This window comes from Toxotes jaculatrix, chromosome 5, assembly GCF_017976425.1.
Source record: "Toxotes jaculatrix isolate fToxJac2 chromosome 5, fToxJac2.pri, whole genome shotgun sequence".
In the NCBI taxonomy this organism is placed as follows: domain Eukaryota; kingdom Metazoa; phylum Chordata; class Actinopteri; family Toxotidae; genus Toxotes; species Toxotes jaculatrix.
Window position 1 is genome coordinate 23364028 of NC_054398.1, and position 18748 is coordinate 23382775.

The 18748-nt window shown below is 43.1% G+C and overlaps 1 protein-coding gene across 1 annotated transcript; it reads left to right on the plus strand.

Moving 5' to 3' along the window:
- The first annotated feature begins 1389 nt into the window (after positions 1 to 1389).
- map1ab (microtubule-associated protein 1Ab) lies at positions 1390 to 15460 on the plus strand. The gene is made up of 4 exons (XM_041038319.1): positions 1390 to 6193; positions 6305 to 13249; positions 13749 to 13981; positions 15305 to 15460. The coding sequence occupies exons 1-4, from the start codon at positions 1405 to 1407 to the stop codon at positions 15458 to 15460; spliced, it is 12123 nt and encodes a 4040-aa protein (XP_040894253.1). The 5' UTR covers positions 1390 to 1404.
- The last annotated feature ends 3288 nt before the right edge of the window (positions 15461 to 18748 follow it).

Genomic DNA, 18748 nt, shown 5'->3' on the forward strand with positions numbered 1-18748 from the left:
ATATCAGTGGGATTTTTTTCTACTTGAGAATTTCTTGTACTTGCAACATACCAATACCATTATATGTGTGATCAGCTTATATTGGCCCAGCCAAAAATAATGAGTCGGGCTCTGCCTAATTCCAAGACCTTGCTTAGAGGAATATAAACATTTTTCTGCAAAACCTTTATTGTACAACTTTGCCTGACTAAAACAGAGTCTAAATCTGTCAACATTACGATTTAAAGGATCTATCTGATCTAAGAAAATGAATATAGCCAGGCAAAGTAGTATTGAGATTAGATTCCATATTATTCATATTCCATATTAGATATTCATCATGAAAATCACCCCTTTTCCCAGCTTTGACACAATTAAAGTGCATCCTCTTTTCACAATGACACAGGTATTTGTCTTTCTATCTTGGCAGTGTTCTCTCTCCTTTAACTGTCCTCTGGTGCCCCCCCCCCCCGCCCCCCCTTCCGTGTGTCTCTCTGTCCCAGATCCAGTCTCTAGTCACAGACTCAGCAGGACACAAGCTTCTGGTCTTGAGCGGCCAGAGCTCAGATCACGGTGGCCTTCTTCTTCAAACTGGGGTTTTCACCTACCAGACCTTTTCACGTGTCTTTACTGATCCTGGGGTGAGTCAAATCTGCTGTTCTCTAACAATAACAATCTGATGAAGGTTTTACACTGACCATTCGTACTGTAAATACATGTGTGTTGTTTAAAATACTTGAAAAGTATACATGAAAGGATTGGTACACACTTTGGTACATGTGAGGATTTTTTTTCCCCCATAGTTTGAAGGAGGAGGACTGCACACAGACTTGCTCTTTTCTTCTTATTTATTCAAACAGTATAATGTTAAAACAAAGCACATCATCGCACCATCCATCAGGTGGTTATCTGGATCAGCCTTTGAAATAAGAAGCATTTTGAATCTATAAACTAACTAAACACATTATTGCCACGTGGACTGAGTGGAGGTGTTGCAAGTTATTTTTTACAAGTACAGTACTTCAGGAGTTTGTTTTTTTATTTTATTTGACCACAAGATGGTGCCATAATGAGAAAAGCAAAGGTGGAGAACAATATTCATGCCCGTACTTTCTCAGTTTCCAGTTGAATTGATCATTTTGTTCTTAAAAACAGACTCAAAGAAATTCTGACTATTGCAACACATTTTATTTTTTGTATGTCTTTACAACACAAGTCCATCTCATTTATGCATGCATCCCTAACTAATGTGTCTGGGTGTCTCCTCTGCAGGTCAGTGAATTACTGGGCACAACAGCCCCCAAGCAGCAGGCTACACTTACTGTGTCCTGCCGCGGGGAGGTGGGCTGGAGCTCCCTGGGACAGCAGCAGACCCTACGGGAGTTCCTGGACTACAAACTAAACCCTGAACCTGTTCTCACCAAGATGGAGGGCGTCACCGAGTTCACAGAGTACATCTCTGAGACGGTTGACGTCCCTTCACCCTTTGACCTCCTGGAGCCTCCCACCTCGGGAGGCTTCCTGAAACTGTCCAAGCCATGTTGCTACATCTTTCCTGGCGGACGAGGAGACTCTGCTCTCTTTGCTGTGAATGGCTTCAACATCTTAGTGGACGGAGGTTCTGAACGGAAATCCTGCTTCTGGAAGCTTGTCCGTCACTTGGACCGCATCGACTCGATTCTACTTACACACATCGGCGCAGACAATCTCCCAGGTATCAATGGGCTTCTTCAGAGGAAGATAGCAGAACAAGATGAGGAGCAGTCTCAAGGCTCCACCAACTACAGCGACTGGATGAAGAACCTGATCTCCCCTGAACTAGGTGTGGTCTTCTTCAATGTACCAGAGAAGCTCCGTATGCCAGAATCTAATCTCAAAGTGAAACGCAGCATTGAAGAGGCCTCGCTAACTCTGCAGTACCTCAACAAGCTAGGAATCAAACCAGAGCCTCTCTTTCGAGTGGTCAGCAACACTATTGAGCCCATTACTCTGTTCCACAAGATGGGAGTAGGCAGGTTAGACATGTATATTCTCAACCCTGTAAAAGACAGTAAAGAGATGCAGTTTTTAATGCAGAAGTGGGCCGGAAACAGCAAGGCCAAAACTGGCATTGTGCTGCCCAACGGGAAAGAAGGAGAAATATCTGTGCCGTACCTGACATCAGTTACAGCCTTAGTCGTCTGGCTTCCTGCCAACCCTGCAGAGAAGATCGTCAGAGTGCTGTTTCCTGGGAATGCACCACAAAACAAGATCCTGGAGGGGCTAGAAAAATTAAAGCACCTTGACTTCTTACGATATCCTGTAGCCACACAAAAGGACATAGCCTCGGGAGCTCCTCCCTCTGTTATAAAACAAACCAAGTTAAAACAAAGAACAGATAGCAAAGAGAGTCTGAAGTCCTCCCCGAAGACCACTGCAAAGGCAACAAAGAAGGAAACTGAAGGACAAGATGATGTGTCAGCTGCCACAGAGGCAAAGAGCGACTCTGTGAAGGAAAATATATCTGAGAAAAAAGAGGAGAAAAAGCCTACCAAGACAATAAAATCTAAAACTGATGTGCCAGAAAAGAAAAAGCTTTTGAAAGAAAAATCCTTAAAAAAGCACTCCAAGGAAAGGGTCTCAAAAATGGACGAGAAAAAAGACAAGGAAAAGAAGGAGATCAAGAAAGTAAAGAAAGACGACTCTGCTAAAAAGGATGAGAAGAAAGATGTTAAATCCAAAGAGGACAAAAAGAAGGACGCGTCGAAACCCGAGCTGAGAAAAATGACAAAGCCTGACCTAAAACCACTTACACCAGAGGTCAGGAAGACATTGCATAAAGCTAAAGTGTCAAGTAAATCCAAAACTGGAAAAATCAAAGCAGCAAAGGCTGAACCCAAACCAGAGGAGCCAAAACCTGAAACTATTCAACCTGAACCGATAGAGAATGGAGCTGTCGAGGGCACGTCCGCTCCCTCCACACCTGAGGACCTCACCAAGGATTTTGAAGAACTGAAAGAAGCTGAGGTTGTAGCTGTATCAGCAGAACCACCGGACAGTACTGAAGTTTCATTTGAGCCAACAGCACAAGAAACTTCATCTGATATTCCAGCAGGCACAAAGTCTCCTAAAAAGGAGGTCACAGCCCCAGAACTGAAAGCTGAAGTTGAAGACAAAGACGAGGAAATGACACAAGAAAAAGAACTAGAAGAGGCCCAGAAGTTTGAGGATGAGGGAGCAGCAACTCAGGATGAGGAAGAGGAAGAGGAGGAAGAAGAACCCCCAGCTGCTAAAAAGAAAGCAGAAGAGGAGGAGGAGGAGGAAGATATGGGAATAGGTGAAGAGGAAGATGAATCAAAATGGAAGGAGGCAAAGGACGATGGGCTTGACAGAAAACATGAGATTGAAGAAATGGAGAAGTCAGAAAATCTCTCAGCTAAAGTTGTGGCAAAAGAGGAGGTACAAATGACTCCATCCAAGGAGGAGCAAGAGGAAGAAGAGGAGGAGGAGGAGGCAGTGGAGAAAGCCGAACTAGAGGAGGTGGAAGATTTAGATGTAATAGCAGATGAAGAGATTAAGGTCAAACCTGAAGATGCTGTTGAAGAGCAAATGGTCACTGACAGCAAAACTGCTGAAATCTTGACTACAGCAAAATACGAGGAAGAGGAGGAGGAGGAAGGTTACTTGTCACATGTCGGAGGGGCCACAGCTCCCATAACCTCAGTAGCTCAAGGGGCGGCTGCAGCTGAACCCATCTCCTACATCCAAGACGAAACCATCCCTGGCTACTCTGAGACAGAACAAACCATCTCTGATGAGGAGATCCATGAAGAAGCAGAGGAGAGGATACCACACCTTCAGTATGACGTTGGTGCGTATGACATCTCCGTTCCGGATCAGACCGAATCTTTTGTCAACATTCACGGCATGAGGGAGATGCAAGCTGCAGCCATGACTGAGAAAGGGTTTATCCCAGCTATGCAGGAGCAAGTGTCTGTCTTCACCAACATCATCACTGCTCCTCTGGCAGAAGAGGAGCATGTGTCTTCTGCAACGTCCATCACAGAGTATGACAAGATGTCCTCCTTCCCTACTTCTATTGCTGAGGATCAGTCTGTGGCATCTGTCACAGCAGCTCAGGCAGAGGAACCACCCAAAACCCCTGTTCCCCTGTCAGTCTCACCTGATGCGATACAAGGCAAAGAGCAGCTGCCCTCTACGGGAACTCTCTCACCGCCTTCTTTAGAAGATGACAAGCAAGCCAAATCTCCAACTGATGACATGCAGCTTCCTGTTGCAGAAGTGAAGACAGCGGCTAAAGCTCCTGATGCTCACGATGCAGAGGAGGAGGAAGAAGAAGAAGAGGAGGAAGAAGATCAAACTCCTAATGTTGACATTTCACTTGAAAAACTCCAAGAGAGCTATGCTTCATCCCAAATATTACAGAGTAAAGAGAGAGACATCGAAACTCTTGCTGGCTCAGTGTCTCCTGTTTCCACGTCTGGACAAGACACCAAACCAGAACACCTGCCAGTTGAAGAGGAAAATATAGATGCAGTTGCACCTAAAGAGGTTTCATCTGTTGTGCCTACCAGACCTTTTGGTTCAGACTCAGTAACTTCAGAGAGTGAGGAGCGCTGCTTCAGTCCGGATGATGTCACTGTGAAAATGGCCTCCCCTCCACAGTCTGGACCCTCCAGTGCAGCTCACTCTCCAATTCGTCAGTCACCAGTGGAAGACAAGGTGAAGGTTTTCCCTGATGTGGAATTGCAAAAGCAAGAGGAGCTCCCCCATGAAGTCACTGAAACTGAAGACAAAGCTGAAAAGAAAGACGAGCCAGAAACTGAGACACAAAAAGATGCTGACAAACAGGAAGCAGATCAGCATGAAGCAGAAGTTGCAACATCTCTGGATAAAACATTTGAAAAGGACATAAAAGAGCTTCCACTGATGAAAGAGCCAGAAAAAGACACTTCAGCAGTGCCAAAGGATGAAGGAAAACAGGCAGAAACTGTCCCTGTTGTTGCTGCATCTTTAACAGAAGTTCAGCCACCCACGTTAGGGAGGGATTCCCTCATCCCATCTGGACAACGAGAGGAAGACGGTGACGTTGGGCTCAAAGACAAAGAACCTAAAGTGCCTGTTGCAGGTAAATTTCCAGAGAGGGAGAGTCGTTTCTTAGATGATGATGACGAGAGCAAGAAAGATGATGATGATCATGATGATAAATCTGCAGTTAAAACCGTCAAGGCGGAACAGGAGAAAGAAAAAGACGACACCTCTGATGTCAAAATAATCAAAGATGAACAGAAACAGAAATCTGTCATCGAAGAAGACGTTTCTGCCATTAAGTCCATCACGGATGAGAAAACAGAAAAAGAGGCAGTAAAGGATGATACTTCTGATATTAAACCTGTCAAAGAAGAGCAAATTGCAAAGGACACTGTCACTGTTGATAGAGCCATTAAAGATGAACAGAAAGAGCCTGAAAAAGACCATGCTCCTGAAGTCAAAACCACTAAAGAAGCAGAGATAGAAATTGTTGCTTCTGAGGCCAAACAAATCAAAGACGAGCAGAAGCAGAAAGATACAAAACAAGATGATGAGTTTGACCTTAAAACCAAAGGTGAGGTCAAAGAGATGGAGGTTGGGAAGGATGACGTGTCCGATGTTGAGACTTTGAAAGAGGAGGAGAAGAAAGAGACAGAAAAGGTTGATGTATTTGATATTAGCTCTGTAAAGACTGAAGAGAAAGACATCGAAAAGGTCCTTGCCACTGATATCAAACCTGTTAAAGACGAGATGGAGAAAGAGGCAAAGACGGATATGCCCATTACTGAACCTTCTAAAAGTGAGGAGAAGAAAAAGGAGACAGAAACACCTGACATCAAAGTGATCGAAGATCAGAAAGAGGAGAAAGAGATGGAAAAGGTAGATATTTCTACTATCAAACCCATTACAGATGAGCAGCAAGAAAGGGAGAAAGAGATGGGTGACATCACTGTTTCTAAACTCACCAAAGAAGAAGAAGAAATTACTGGCAAGGATGACACATCTGCTGTAACCATGAAAGAAGACAAAGGGCAAGAGATTTGTAAAGATGCCGTCTCAACCACAGGCCTCACCAAGGTGGAGGAAAAGGATGTAACAGTGAGTAAGGATGAGATTCCTGCTGCCAAGCCAACCCCAGAACAAGAAAAGGAGAAAGAGACAAGTAAAGATGATATCTCAGACACCAAACCTTCCAAGGAGCAGGACAAAGATATGGCAGCGAGCAAGGATGATGCTCAGACCTTCAAACCTACAACAGAACAAGACAAGAAGAATGAAATAAGTAAAGATGAATCTGCTTCTATACAACTTACCAAAGAAGAAGAAAAAGATAAACTGCCAAGTAAGGAAGATACTTCTGCTGTTAAACCAACAGCCAGAGAAGAAAAGGAACAAGAGGAAAGTAAAGATGATACTGCTGGTATCAAAATTACCAAGATGGAGGAAGAGCATGCAATAGTATGTAAAGATGATGATTTCTCTGCCACACCAGCTAAGGTAGAAGCAAAAGACACACTCAAAGATGCAGTCAAACCTGACATGGAAGGAGAAAAGGAGCAAGAGGCAAGTAAAGATAAGGATGCCCCTTCTGCCATCAAACCTGCTAAGATGGAGGAAGAAGATGTTGTAATTCCCACTGTCAAAGCATCGAAGGACGAAACAAGCACAAAGGTTGACATTTTTGTTGCTAAACCTACCACACAAAACGAAAAAGAGAAAGATATCAGTAAAGATACCTGTGCTGACAAATCAACAGAAGAAAAGGAGACAGCAGTGGAAAAGGAGGAAGCCTTCACTGTCAAACCATCTGAGGAAGAAGTGACAATCCAGGATCACAGTGCTGATATCAAACCTGTAAAGGAGGAAAAAGACACAGTAACAATTAAGGAAGAAATGTTTGATATCAAATCTGCCAAGGAGGAGGAAAGCAAAGACACTGCTGGTGTAAAACCCATCACAGATGAGGACGAGAAGATAGAGTTGAAAGACCTTACACCTGATGTAAAACTCATCAAGGAGGAGGCAAAAGAGGACACATGTGATACAGAGTTTAAGGTCAAAGAAGAGGAACTGGAAAAAGAGAAAGAAAAGACAGATATTTCTGATTTTGGATCCATTAAAGAGCCAGAGGAGAAGGACACTGTAGACACTTCTGTCAAAACGGCAAAGGATGACAAAGAGGTGGAAAAAGTTGACATTTCTGACAAACAAATAATAACAGAGGAGGCTAAAGATCAGGAAAAGGGTGACATCTCTGACCATAAACCCATTTTGGAGGAACTTAAGTATAAAGAAACTGAAAAGGATGACACCAAGAAAGAGAAAGAAACTGATGCCACTGTTGAGGAATCCAAGGATGCCAAAGAGACAAAGACATCTAAAGTTGAAGCCATCAAGGAGGAAATAAAAGATGCACTCAAACAGGACAGTTATGAAGCTGAATCCATCAAACAGGAGACATTTAGCACCAAAGATGAGAAAAAAGACAAACATGATTATCCTTTTGAGTCTGAACCCCAGATGGATGATAAAAAAGAGGTAGATCTTCCTGTGGTTCACACCTTGGAGGAAGAGAAGACTAAAAAGGATGACATTTGTGACATTAGTGATAAGCATATATATGAAGAAACCTCTGCTATGCCTCCTGGAGCTCAGACAGAAAAGGACACTTTTGGTGCTGCATCAACAGAAATGCAGCAAGACTCTTCTGTAACAGAATCTACTGAAGACCTGAAACCAGCAAAAGATGACATTCGTGTGTCTCCCCACCACATCCAGGAGGAGAAAAAAGAACAAGATGAAGAAGCAAAGGTTAGTCAAGAGAAGATGGAGAAAGAAAAAGATGACGCACATGTTGCTGAACTGAGCAAAGAACAGAAAATGGAAAAAGAGCAAGAAAAAGAATACAGCTATGAGACTGAAGACATCAAAGATGAAAAGACCAAACCAGCAGAGGATGAAAAGATGGTTAAAGACAAAGATGCTGCTGAGATCACAGAGAAAGAAAAGTATGACTCCTCTGATGCAGACCACACCAAAGAGGAGAAGTGGGAGAGAGAGGAATTACAGGAGAAAGACCAGGACAAAACCATTAGACAACCTGCACAGACAATATTAGGAGAAGCAGTGGCATCTATTTCAGATTTCAAGCCTGCATTTGTGGTTCAGTCCTCTGATGAAGACAGAGAAGATGAAGAGGAGGAGGACATCTGTATGGGAGGAGCAGGCTCCAGACCTTTGTCAGTGGATCCGCGAAAATCAGACCATGACATCTCCTCTGCAGGTCTGCCTTTATCTGAAACTGCAGAGACAAGTGACCAAACTAAACCACGAACATCAGAACAGACCACAGTGGTCATTCCTACACTTACAATGCAGGAACCCTCTATTGACGAGGACATCAAAGAGTCTGGCAAAGAAGAATCCAGACTTTCACCTGAAGAGGACAAAGATGTGAAAACAGAAACCACGTCTGCACCTCTTGCCAAGCCAGAGCCCTTCTTTGATATTGTCACATCAAAAGAGGAGGCAACCTCTATTCCAAAACAAGAACCGGCTTCTGATATCTCAGCTGCTAAACCAGAACCAGTGTCAGACTCAACTGAAAAAAAGCCTGTGCTGTCAACAGTATCAAGCACAGACAGTCAACACAGGAGCTGTACACTTTCCAGCACTGAGAGCCAGTCCAGTATGGAGGAAACACTACAACAAGAGAAACAGATACCCTCTCAGACAAGCCCAGGAGGTAGTGCTACAGAAAAGACAAAGCCAGATGAGAAACCAGGCAAGGAAGCAGAAAGGGAGATGGAAGGAGAACGAGAGGTGGCTTCTCCAGGATTTTCACGGCCTTGTACATATTTTATGTTGGACAAAGATTCTGAGGACACTGGACACACCGATGCTGTAAAATCAGACGCTGCAAAAATGGAGGTTAGTGAAAAAATGGTCTCAGAGAAGGAGACGGTCAGTGGAAGCTTACAAGATGAAAAACAAACCTTTGGTGCATCTAAGTATGACCCATACGAAAAACCCATCCCAAAAGATCATGACTTGGACTCTAGAGAAGAAAGTGAGGTTTCTTTAGTTTTTGATCACATCTCTGATATCGGTATTGACGATAACAGAAGAACAAGCCAGACGGAGGCTGGAGGAGCCATGTTCCTCCTTGACGATCAATACAAAGAAGAGCCCTTGTCCTTCAGCAGAGTTGACTACAGCCCGGTGTCCCTCACAGAGAGTGAAAGAAGCAGCCACCACAGTCGAAGTGCCTCCCCTAAATATGAAGACAGAGAGAAAGGCCAAGAGGAGGAGAGTGAGAGAGAAGAAAGACCAGATACACCTTACGTTGACAAGAGCTTTTCATCCATAGACATGCAAGACAACAAAATGTCCCAAGCTGCAGAGTCTTATTCTTTCACTCCCAAAGAGGACAAACCGGAGAAGTCGGAGAAAGAGAAAGAAGATATGAAGGAAGGGGCTGCAGCTGCTCTTCAACCAGGGGCAACAGGAGAAAGTGATCAAGTTTCCACCAGCACTGCCATTCAATCAGCAGGCGTATCATTAAGACAAGAGACACCCTCTCCCTCGTGGAGCTCAGATCAAGCTTCACCTACTCCTGTAATGTTTGGAGAATTCACAGAGAAGAAACCATCAGAAAAAGAGAAGGAAAAATCTGCTGAGTCACTGAAAGACAAAATGGAGTCCTCTGATCATGAAAGAGAGGGCTCTCCATCTGGTCGGCACTCACCTGCAGAAAAAGACATTTTACCTCAACAAGCATCACCTCCAGAGAGAGAGGAAACATCAGCCGACTCAAGGACTGCCCCTGCCACCACGTTTTTAGGTCATGAAATAGATGATAATGTTCTTGCCTCTGATAACAGTCAAATTAGCAGCTCTGCCACTTGTAAATCCATGTTAGACTTTCCTGAAGGAAAAGAGAGCCTGATAGATAAAAGGTTACTTGTAGAGGGGGAAGATTTCAATGTTGATGATGATGAAGATGAAGACGAGGAGGAGGAAGAAGAAGAGGAGGAGTTAAGTGATGTAGATATGGAGAAGGGTGCCAGAGAGCAGTCTGAAAAAGAGATGTGCAGACTCAGTCCTGATGAAAGTGCAGAGGGAGAGGACTCAAATAAGAAATCTCAGATGCCTGAATCAAGCTTCCTTAAAGATGAAACAGTGTGCAAACCAACACCTGGTGATGCCTCAGCTTCTAAAGTCACAGAGACGGAGCAGGACGTAACTAAAAAACCACCATCTCCTGACACAAAACCACTCAAAGAAGAGAATACAACTGCTGATACAGCTACATCCAAACCTCCTGAGACAAAGAGTGAAGATGTAGGAAAAACAACTCCATCACTAGGTCCAAGTGCTCATAAAATTGATGAAATTGGTGTTGCTGCACCAGATGCACCAAAGCTTCCTGAAACAAAGAAGGCAGAGGATGCAGACAAAAAGGATTTGTCCCCTGAGCCAACCACAAAGAGAAGGTTGTCATCAGCAGAGGATGTAACCTCCTCTGAAATACTAGAGTCAAAAAAAGGAGACGAAGACAAAGGGACTCTATCTCCAAGCTTTTTGACAAAGGAAACTTGTCAACCTACGTCCACAAGCAGCTTGACAGGTAGCTCTTTGCCACCTGATCATTCAGAGTCCAAGCCTACATCTAGTCCATCCCCTTTGCTAACAGCCAGCTATGCTGATATCGGACAGCGCAGATCTGGAGATTATTCTGAGCATTTTTACCATGAAGAAAGTCAAGTAGAAATGAAGGAGGATAAGAAAGAAACACATGTGCCCTCAGATACCTCCCAGCTATCCAAGCTAAGTGATAATAAATATTGCAGCCAAAGAGACACCCAAGAAGAAAGTCTAGATGAGAGGCAGACCTCAGATATCACCACAAAACATGAGGAAACTACCTCATTAGCGTGCACATACACCACCTTAACATATTCTACTTCAACATACTCCTCCACATCGTATAGTTACTCGTCCTCAGCCTCAATACCTGCCCCTTTGAGCCAACAATTCAGAGACAAAGTTGATACTTTCACAACAAGATCAAGCTCTGAAGTACCTCTGGTTAAACAGGAGCCATCCTTTGCGAAAGCGTCTACAAGCACCTGCTTTGGAGGATTTCAGAGGGATGAGTATATGGAGGTGACAACGAAACCTACAACAAAGGTTTCTTTACTGGGTCAGTTTGAGGAGACCAAACCATCATCTCCAGTCTTATCTACCACTGCCAAACAGACTGAGGATCAAATTGGACCTACAAAGCCTGAAACAGACACAAAGTCAAGCACTGATAGTTTTTATATGCTAGAAACAAAGATTACAACATCCTCCACAGCACCATCTCTACAACATACTGAGCTGGTGAAGGTGTCAGAGGGTTTATCCACATCAGAGGCTCACTTTGATGTCTCTCCTCTCCAAAGGGCTGACTCCTCTGACAAGGGCTCCCAAGGGTCAGCAGAAGACGAGGAGCCTGATACACTTGAAGTGGAGGACAGTACCCTACCGTGTCGTGTAGAATGTCAAAAAATCAAAGTGTCTGAGCAAAAAGAGACTTTTTCATCAATATCTGAGTCATATGTGGTAAGTACCACACATGCCACACAGACAAAGACTGTCACCATCACCTCTACCACTGTTGTGTCTAAACCTGAAGTGGTGTCGCAAACAACTCAACAGACAGCCTCAGTTACTCCACTGAGTGATAGTGGAGCTAGCAAAACCTCATGTGCCATAACAGATGTGTCCAAAACAGAAGAGGATAAAGAGAAAAAGGACAAAACATCAGAGGAAAAAGAAGAAAAGACCAATGGAGCTATTGCACCTGTGAAGGAAGATGCAAAGGTGGCAGAAAAAGAAGCACATGAAAAAGATGAAAAGAAAGAGATTGATAAAAAAGACACTGAGGTCAAGGAGAAAACAGAGGAAACGAAACCAGAAGAAAAGACACGTAAAGACAGCACAGAGGAGAAGAAAGCTACAACTGATCCAAAGATATGTGAAAAAGCAGAAGTTGGGACAGGAAAAGAGGCGGAAAGAGTAGAGGAGAAAAGCCTGTTGGACAAGCCTCCAGAGAGATTAGAAGTTAGAAGGAAGAGCAGTATATCTGATTGGGAACTACTACAGAGGCCTGATGACTGCCCCAGTGCCCCTCCTCCAGGTTATGGTGATGCAGAAGGGGAAGAAGAGGAGGCAATGGAGGCAATGGAATGGATGGCCAGTGTCCACGGTACCTCAATGTCCTCTTCAAAGGATACCTATCAGATAGAATCATCTAGCAGAGGAGACATAAAGAGTGATCGTCCCTGTGACTTGAACACCGGTGCCACCTCCTCGTCCACCTCCCCTCCAGGTTACTCCTCTTGCGAATATAAACATCGCAAAGGAGAACTTTCTCCATCATTCATCAACCCTAGTCCTCATCAGCTCTCCAGTGACGAGGGTGAGGAGGACGGGCGCAGTGACCACTTCCAGGATGGGGACGAGGACGAACAGGAGCAGCACTCTGTGAAAAGGAGGTCGCACAAGCAGAGGCACCACCATGCTCAAAGTTACCGCGGAGATGCTGGACAGGGGCCACACCAGATGCCCGGGGCCATGTCATCTGGGTTGGCTGTGACATTAGCTGGAGAGGAAACACCTCCGACATCAGCGAGCGAATCATTGCCATCACAGTCGGACTCTGACGTCCCTCCAGAAACTGAGGAGTGTCCGTCCATAACAGCTGAAGGAAATCTGGACTCAGACGAAGATGCTGAGCATCTGCCCGTGGACAAGTTATCTGCATCTGGAGCTGGAGGGGGCCACCCTGCATCACCTAGATCATCTCAGAGGACTCATGACCCTCCCCCTGCCCCGATGAAGGACCCTCTTCCTCATCCTCCCCACCCCGATGCGTGCATGGTAGATCCAGAGGCTCTTCTCAATGACCACAGCAGCACAGAAAAACTTCTCAAGAAAGAGCACAAGACCACCAAGGGTCTCAGAAAGGGCAAGCCCAAGTCAGCCTCCCCTGCTCGTAAGGGAGAAGTCAGGAAGAGGTCCTCTACTCCAGTGAAGAGTAAGGACTCCACCTCACCACGATCAGCCTCCCTCAGGAGGAAGGACACGGAGAGAAGCTCCAGACTGATCAAGATGTCTGAGACTCAAGGCTCCAGGAGTGAGATCCTCAATCCTGGGAAAGGCTTGGTCAATGGTGTGAAGAGCAGTTCAGGTGGGTAACACAACACAACACAACACAACATGAACTTGCCTTCAAAATAATTACTGTTGAGTTTTAATTGATTTAACTGATTCAGAATTGCATACTGAGTGCTGCACACAAAACAGTGAAAGCAAGGTTGAGCTCCTAATATTCTGGCATTTTGGAGATGTGTTTTAACTTTCATAACAAAAAATATATCCCAGCTTTTGGATCATATTTGAAATGCCAATAAAATACTTGGATCTAACTGGGATTTTTTCAAAAATAGTTAAAATTTGTACCATTAGCATGTGAAGTGATATACTGTGCATTAAACAGCATAAGTATAACGTACGTATAACTTCTAATTCTACAAAAAGTGCAAATTACACATTATGGTCATTTTATTCAGAATAATTGATTTCAATAAATAAATTAGTTAACAGAATGTAATTTGTTCAGTTGAGAAAGAAATTATAAGTACTCTTATTAGGCTCTAATGCCTGTTTGTATCCTTGTTTACTTCCAGGTAACAACTCACAGAAAACCAGTTCAGCTGTCCCCCCTGGACCACCTGTCTACGTCGACCTGGCCTATGTGCCCAACCACTGCAGTGCCAAGAATGTGGACCAAGAATTTTTCAAGAGAGTGCGGGCTGCGTACTACGTGGTGAGTGGGAACGACCCAAGCAGCGGAGAGCCCAGCCGTGGAGTCCTGGACGCCCTGCTGGAAGGCAAAGCTCAGTGGGGCTCCAATTTACAGGTATCTCTGTCCATCTGTTTAATTCTCCACAGGATTTTGTCCACAGTATGGGTACTGTTTCCTGTTTAGAGTGTGCTCATACATGTAGTGGCCACTTAATCACAGTACATATTTATACGTTAAGCATAAATAAAAGGACAATCTGGAGTTTACAGAGACTGTCAAAAAAAAAAAGAACAATCTCAACAGAGGCAAGTAACAGAGGGCAACATTGTCTTGCTAATTAGACAGAGTGGAGGGAAGCTGTATCCAAACAACTACCACAGTTATGCCAATGACTGCTCAGTAAAAAGAGCAACTCAGAACACAAAAAATTCATTTTACCTTGTGGATGGTCTACATCAGCAGAAAATCATGAGATTTCTTTACTCCCACCTGTGAAGAGAAAGCAAATAAAGCTTAAGCAAGCACATTATTACCAAACTTGAAATGTGTATGTATATATATGTATGTATATTAAACTATCTGATTCAACAACAAACCCTGCTCTCTGTTCTTCCATGCCAAATGGAGGGTAGGGATTTGACCAATAACATTGCCTGAGGGCCACCATCTATCATGGAGATACCTTTGCACTGTCTTAAGTTAACTACACTTGTCTGCACAGCGGGACACTGCTGAGTTTAGACAGAACTCTTGCAAAAATCTATAAAGTATTTCCACCAAGATGCACAAAGGCAGTAGTGTGCACATCCCATGCTATATTTAGGCCAGGTGCATGGTAGCAGATTCAGTGAAGACAAAAAAAAGAGAATATCTGCTCTCAGAATTAAAGGTCCAAATCTCCAAAGAGTCCAAATGTTTCAGCCAAACCCTGATTGAACTACACATTCAAAAATACTGATAGGTTTGGAATAGTTTGACATTTTGAGAAATACACTAATTTGCCCATCACTGCACCGTAACAAAAAACATGCATATAACCACAACTTGTCATCTTTACTCTTTGGTTTTGAACAAATTAAACAAATGAGATATAACCTGTTAACTAGTGAGCTTTACAGCTTCTGGGTGATTGATTTTGTTACCTTTGGATAGATCCAGTCTCACTGTGTCTCTCTATTTTCAGCCTTTATGCTAAGCTAGGCTAAGCAGCTGCTGGCTCCAGCTACATACAGAACATACTGTACAGACATGAGTGTTATCAGTCTTCTCACAGGAAGAAAGCAAATAAGCTTATTTTCCAAAACGTCAAACTGTTCCTTTAATGCCCTTTCTTAAATTTAGTGTCCTGTCATCGTCGTCACACAAAGCCAACCGCTTTCTCTTTCGCTCCCTTCCTGCTATTTCTCCTCTCACTTTGTCTCTTTTTGTCCCTGTCAGGTGACTCTGATCCCGACCCACGACACAGAGGTGACCCGTGAGTGGTACCAGCAGACCCACGAGAGGCAGCAGGACCTGAACATCATGGTCCTGGCCTCCAGCAGCACAGTAGTCATGCAGGATGAGTCCTTCCCTGCCTGCAAGATCGAGTTCTGAGCTTCATGAGCCCTGCTGTGCCCCCCCCCCACCCGCCGTCCTTCCCATCTTCCCCATCCCTGTCATCTGCTCACAACGGAGGTACAGCGAGAGCAAACAGCGCACTCTGTTTCTTCAAAGCTCCTTGCTCTCTCGTGGTAGCAGTCTCAAACACATTTGCTGCAGCCCTCAAAACACTAGATTCTGTTAGCTGAAATCAAAGTCAAACCTCTGGGTTTATGCTTTCTGTGACCGTGGGGTTATCACGCAAGTAAAATCGTACTTTTACGTTTGTTTTCTTCTGTGAGTTAAATGTCTGCCCTAACACACTTCTTATACTAGCACTAACAGCTGTAGTAAAAATTCAAATCATTTTCAACAACATAATCACACTTGACAGCTTTCTTTGCCTCATATCTTACAGACAAATGGACATAGTTTTACCACAAATGCATAATGCCACAGTTGAATTATAGATTAGTTGGAAGTAGCTCTTACACTTGTGGCTCAAATTACGATTAACTAAGAAATTGTATACTCCCCAGTGGCAAATTTCACATCCAAAAGGCCAATTCAAGTGCCAAAACATGAATTCTTATGTGAATGAAGTAACTTCTCCAAAATATCTCCTAAATTATCTCCAGCAATCAATAAATTCTGTTTTTAGAGGAGTAGATTTTTTCTCAATTGTTCCTCAGTTTGAGGCTTTCTTTTCCATCAGTGCGCACAACAAAACTCATCCTCTGCAATTCTGCTCTCACTACAATAGTGTTTGGATTAACTCGACAATGACATAAATTGATGTAATGTTTAAAAAAAACATGAAAAAAGAAAAGAAACGTTCTTTCTTGTCATTTGTGGTGAAGTTTTAGGAGGTGCCTGAAGTTGCCATTCTTTGAAGTCTTTCTTCTCGGCTTTCACAGCTTAGCTGGTGCATGATGCTTGTGTTTTAGCTTGGACTTTTTCAGAGAGAACTGCATAGGGTTTATCCTTAATTTAGCCAGCCTTCAAATGTGGAATGCAGTATAGTGTAGATAGATTACTACACTGTTTGGCTGTCTATGCTCAGTTGAATTCAGTAGGCGCCAGGCAAAGGGACGATGTTTCTACACTAATCATATATCTGCTGGATGTAATGGTTCTTCTTTAAGTCTTTATCATGGTCTTTGTTGGTTGTATGTACTCCAGTATACACATAGGATAAATGTTTCTATATCAGTACAGAGGTTATGTTAAATAAATGATATATTTTGTGATGATGCAGCAAATTATGATCCTGAGGTGAATGCAGCGTTTTTGATCATGAATTTGAGAAGGTTTAATCAATATTTCCGTCATTTCCTCCTGTTCAGCTACATTTTACCGTCTCTGTCAATATCACAAAGCGATGGGAAAAAAAAAAACAAGCAGTGACCTGTGACAAATGTAGCAAAGAAAGCTCGTCTGTTCGTCCCTTTAGCGGGAACAAAACGCTAGTGGGAACTGCAATATTAATATGTGGTATTGGGGTTAATTTTCAGGAGAAAAAGAGGCGTGTTACAGGAGGCTTCTTTCATGTGCCTTTAGCCTGTGGTTTTGGAGAGATCAGGATATATTTTAAGGACATTTTGAAGCAGAGCCAGAAACCAGGGTAACTCAAGTACACGCTTTGAAACAGAGGACCAATCAGTTCATACAGTACACACACAAACTGAATCCACACCCAGGATATTCAAAAAAATAGTACACTCACACATTGTTCGAACTATTGAAATAACTTTGGAGTTGTATAATCTAATTAAGCATTAATTCCACATCCTGAAACTCCACTTTAGAAAACTATATGAATGTCTTCGAGCAAGGTATTGCACCAAATAGGAACGCACTTTTCTGAGGTGGGAGAGGAGAGTTTAGAAGTCGGGTGTGTGTTTGTAGTTGAAGCACAGAGAGTTAGTGTAGCAGCAGAAAATAACTTTTCACTGTAAAATAAAATGAAGTTTGAGACGTTTCTCCAAATTGAGCTTGATGTTTAGCGAGGGACGACATCTTAATATGAACCTAATATTAATCCCAGAGTAATATTTATAGAATGAGCATGAATGTGATGATTATGATTGTACTGGACGCAGTTATAAAGGAATGTTTTAGAGGTAGTTTTGTGTGTGTGTGAGAGTATACAATACACACTGAATAGCTGTTTTTATAATGCAGCATGGTTTGTTTCTGTAGGTTATGTGGCGAGTGAGGTGTTTTTGTGGGCTCAGTGTGAAAGGTCTCTCTGCTTGTTCACGACCAGACTCGAGAGTATCTCATATGTGTGCTCACATTAAATTTACATGAGGCCAAGTTTTATTTCTTTATTTCTATCTGAATTTTTAGAGTAACAGATTTACATTTGCAATTAGTTTCATTTTCTCCAAATTTGTGCTTACTTTTAATTTTTGTCTAAATATGTAATAGATTTCTGCCAAGATGGCTCATTTCATGCTTTTTTTTTTTTTTTTTTTTTTTTTTTTGGTTGAAGACAGATTTGAATCTAGGGGACAGGCCAGGCTGGGTGAAGCAGGGCAGGCCTGGATTTCCAGAAAGGACTTTGTTTGAGCTATTGACAACAGATTGATTGTGAGGATGTTGCCAACAAAAGCAGGGAGGATCCTTTGCTTACACAGTTTAACTTCACCCAGCTCTTTACCTCAGCCTGATAGAAAAAAAAACAATATGGACAAACCTCCTTTAGAAGGCTAGAACATCTTGTTAACTTGTACTAGCCTGGGACCAGTGCCATTTTCTTTCCCTGCAATACTCGCAACACTAGCACTACTTTATACCTCATCTTCCAAAGCCGCCATGTTCTCTGCCCTACCTGGCCTGCCTTTAGTTTCAAATCCAGCTGATTTATAAGATTGCCACTGAATGTTTTTCTTTTTTTTTTTTCTTTAGCATAATACTTGTCAATTATGCACTGTGTAAGCCTTGATATGCATCTCATTTCTTGTGATGTTTGAGAGGCACACATAGCTTCTTTTTTTTTTAATCCCACTGAGGAGAATCTTAAGTTTGATGCAGGTTGTATTTAAATAGCTGGGTACGCACAAGTACACACACACCCTAGTCTGGAGGGAGCTGATTAACTGAAGGGCACATAAAGACATGCACACAGAAGGGACAGTGAAAGTTCAAAATGGCTCCCTGTTTCAGTTCACACCTACATGTTTGTGAAACGATCAAGCAAAGTCCTTTTCACCCCTTCTTCAATGCTGTATGGAAATGTGTCCAAAACAGGAAGAAGCTTTTTAATGTATGGATCAGATTTCGTGGATGGTCTGATGT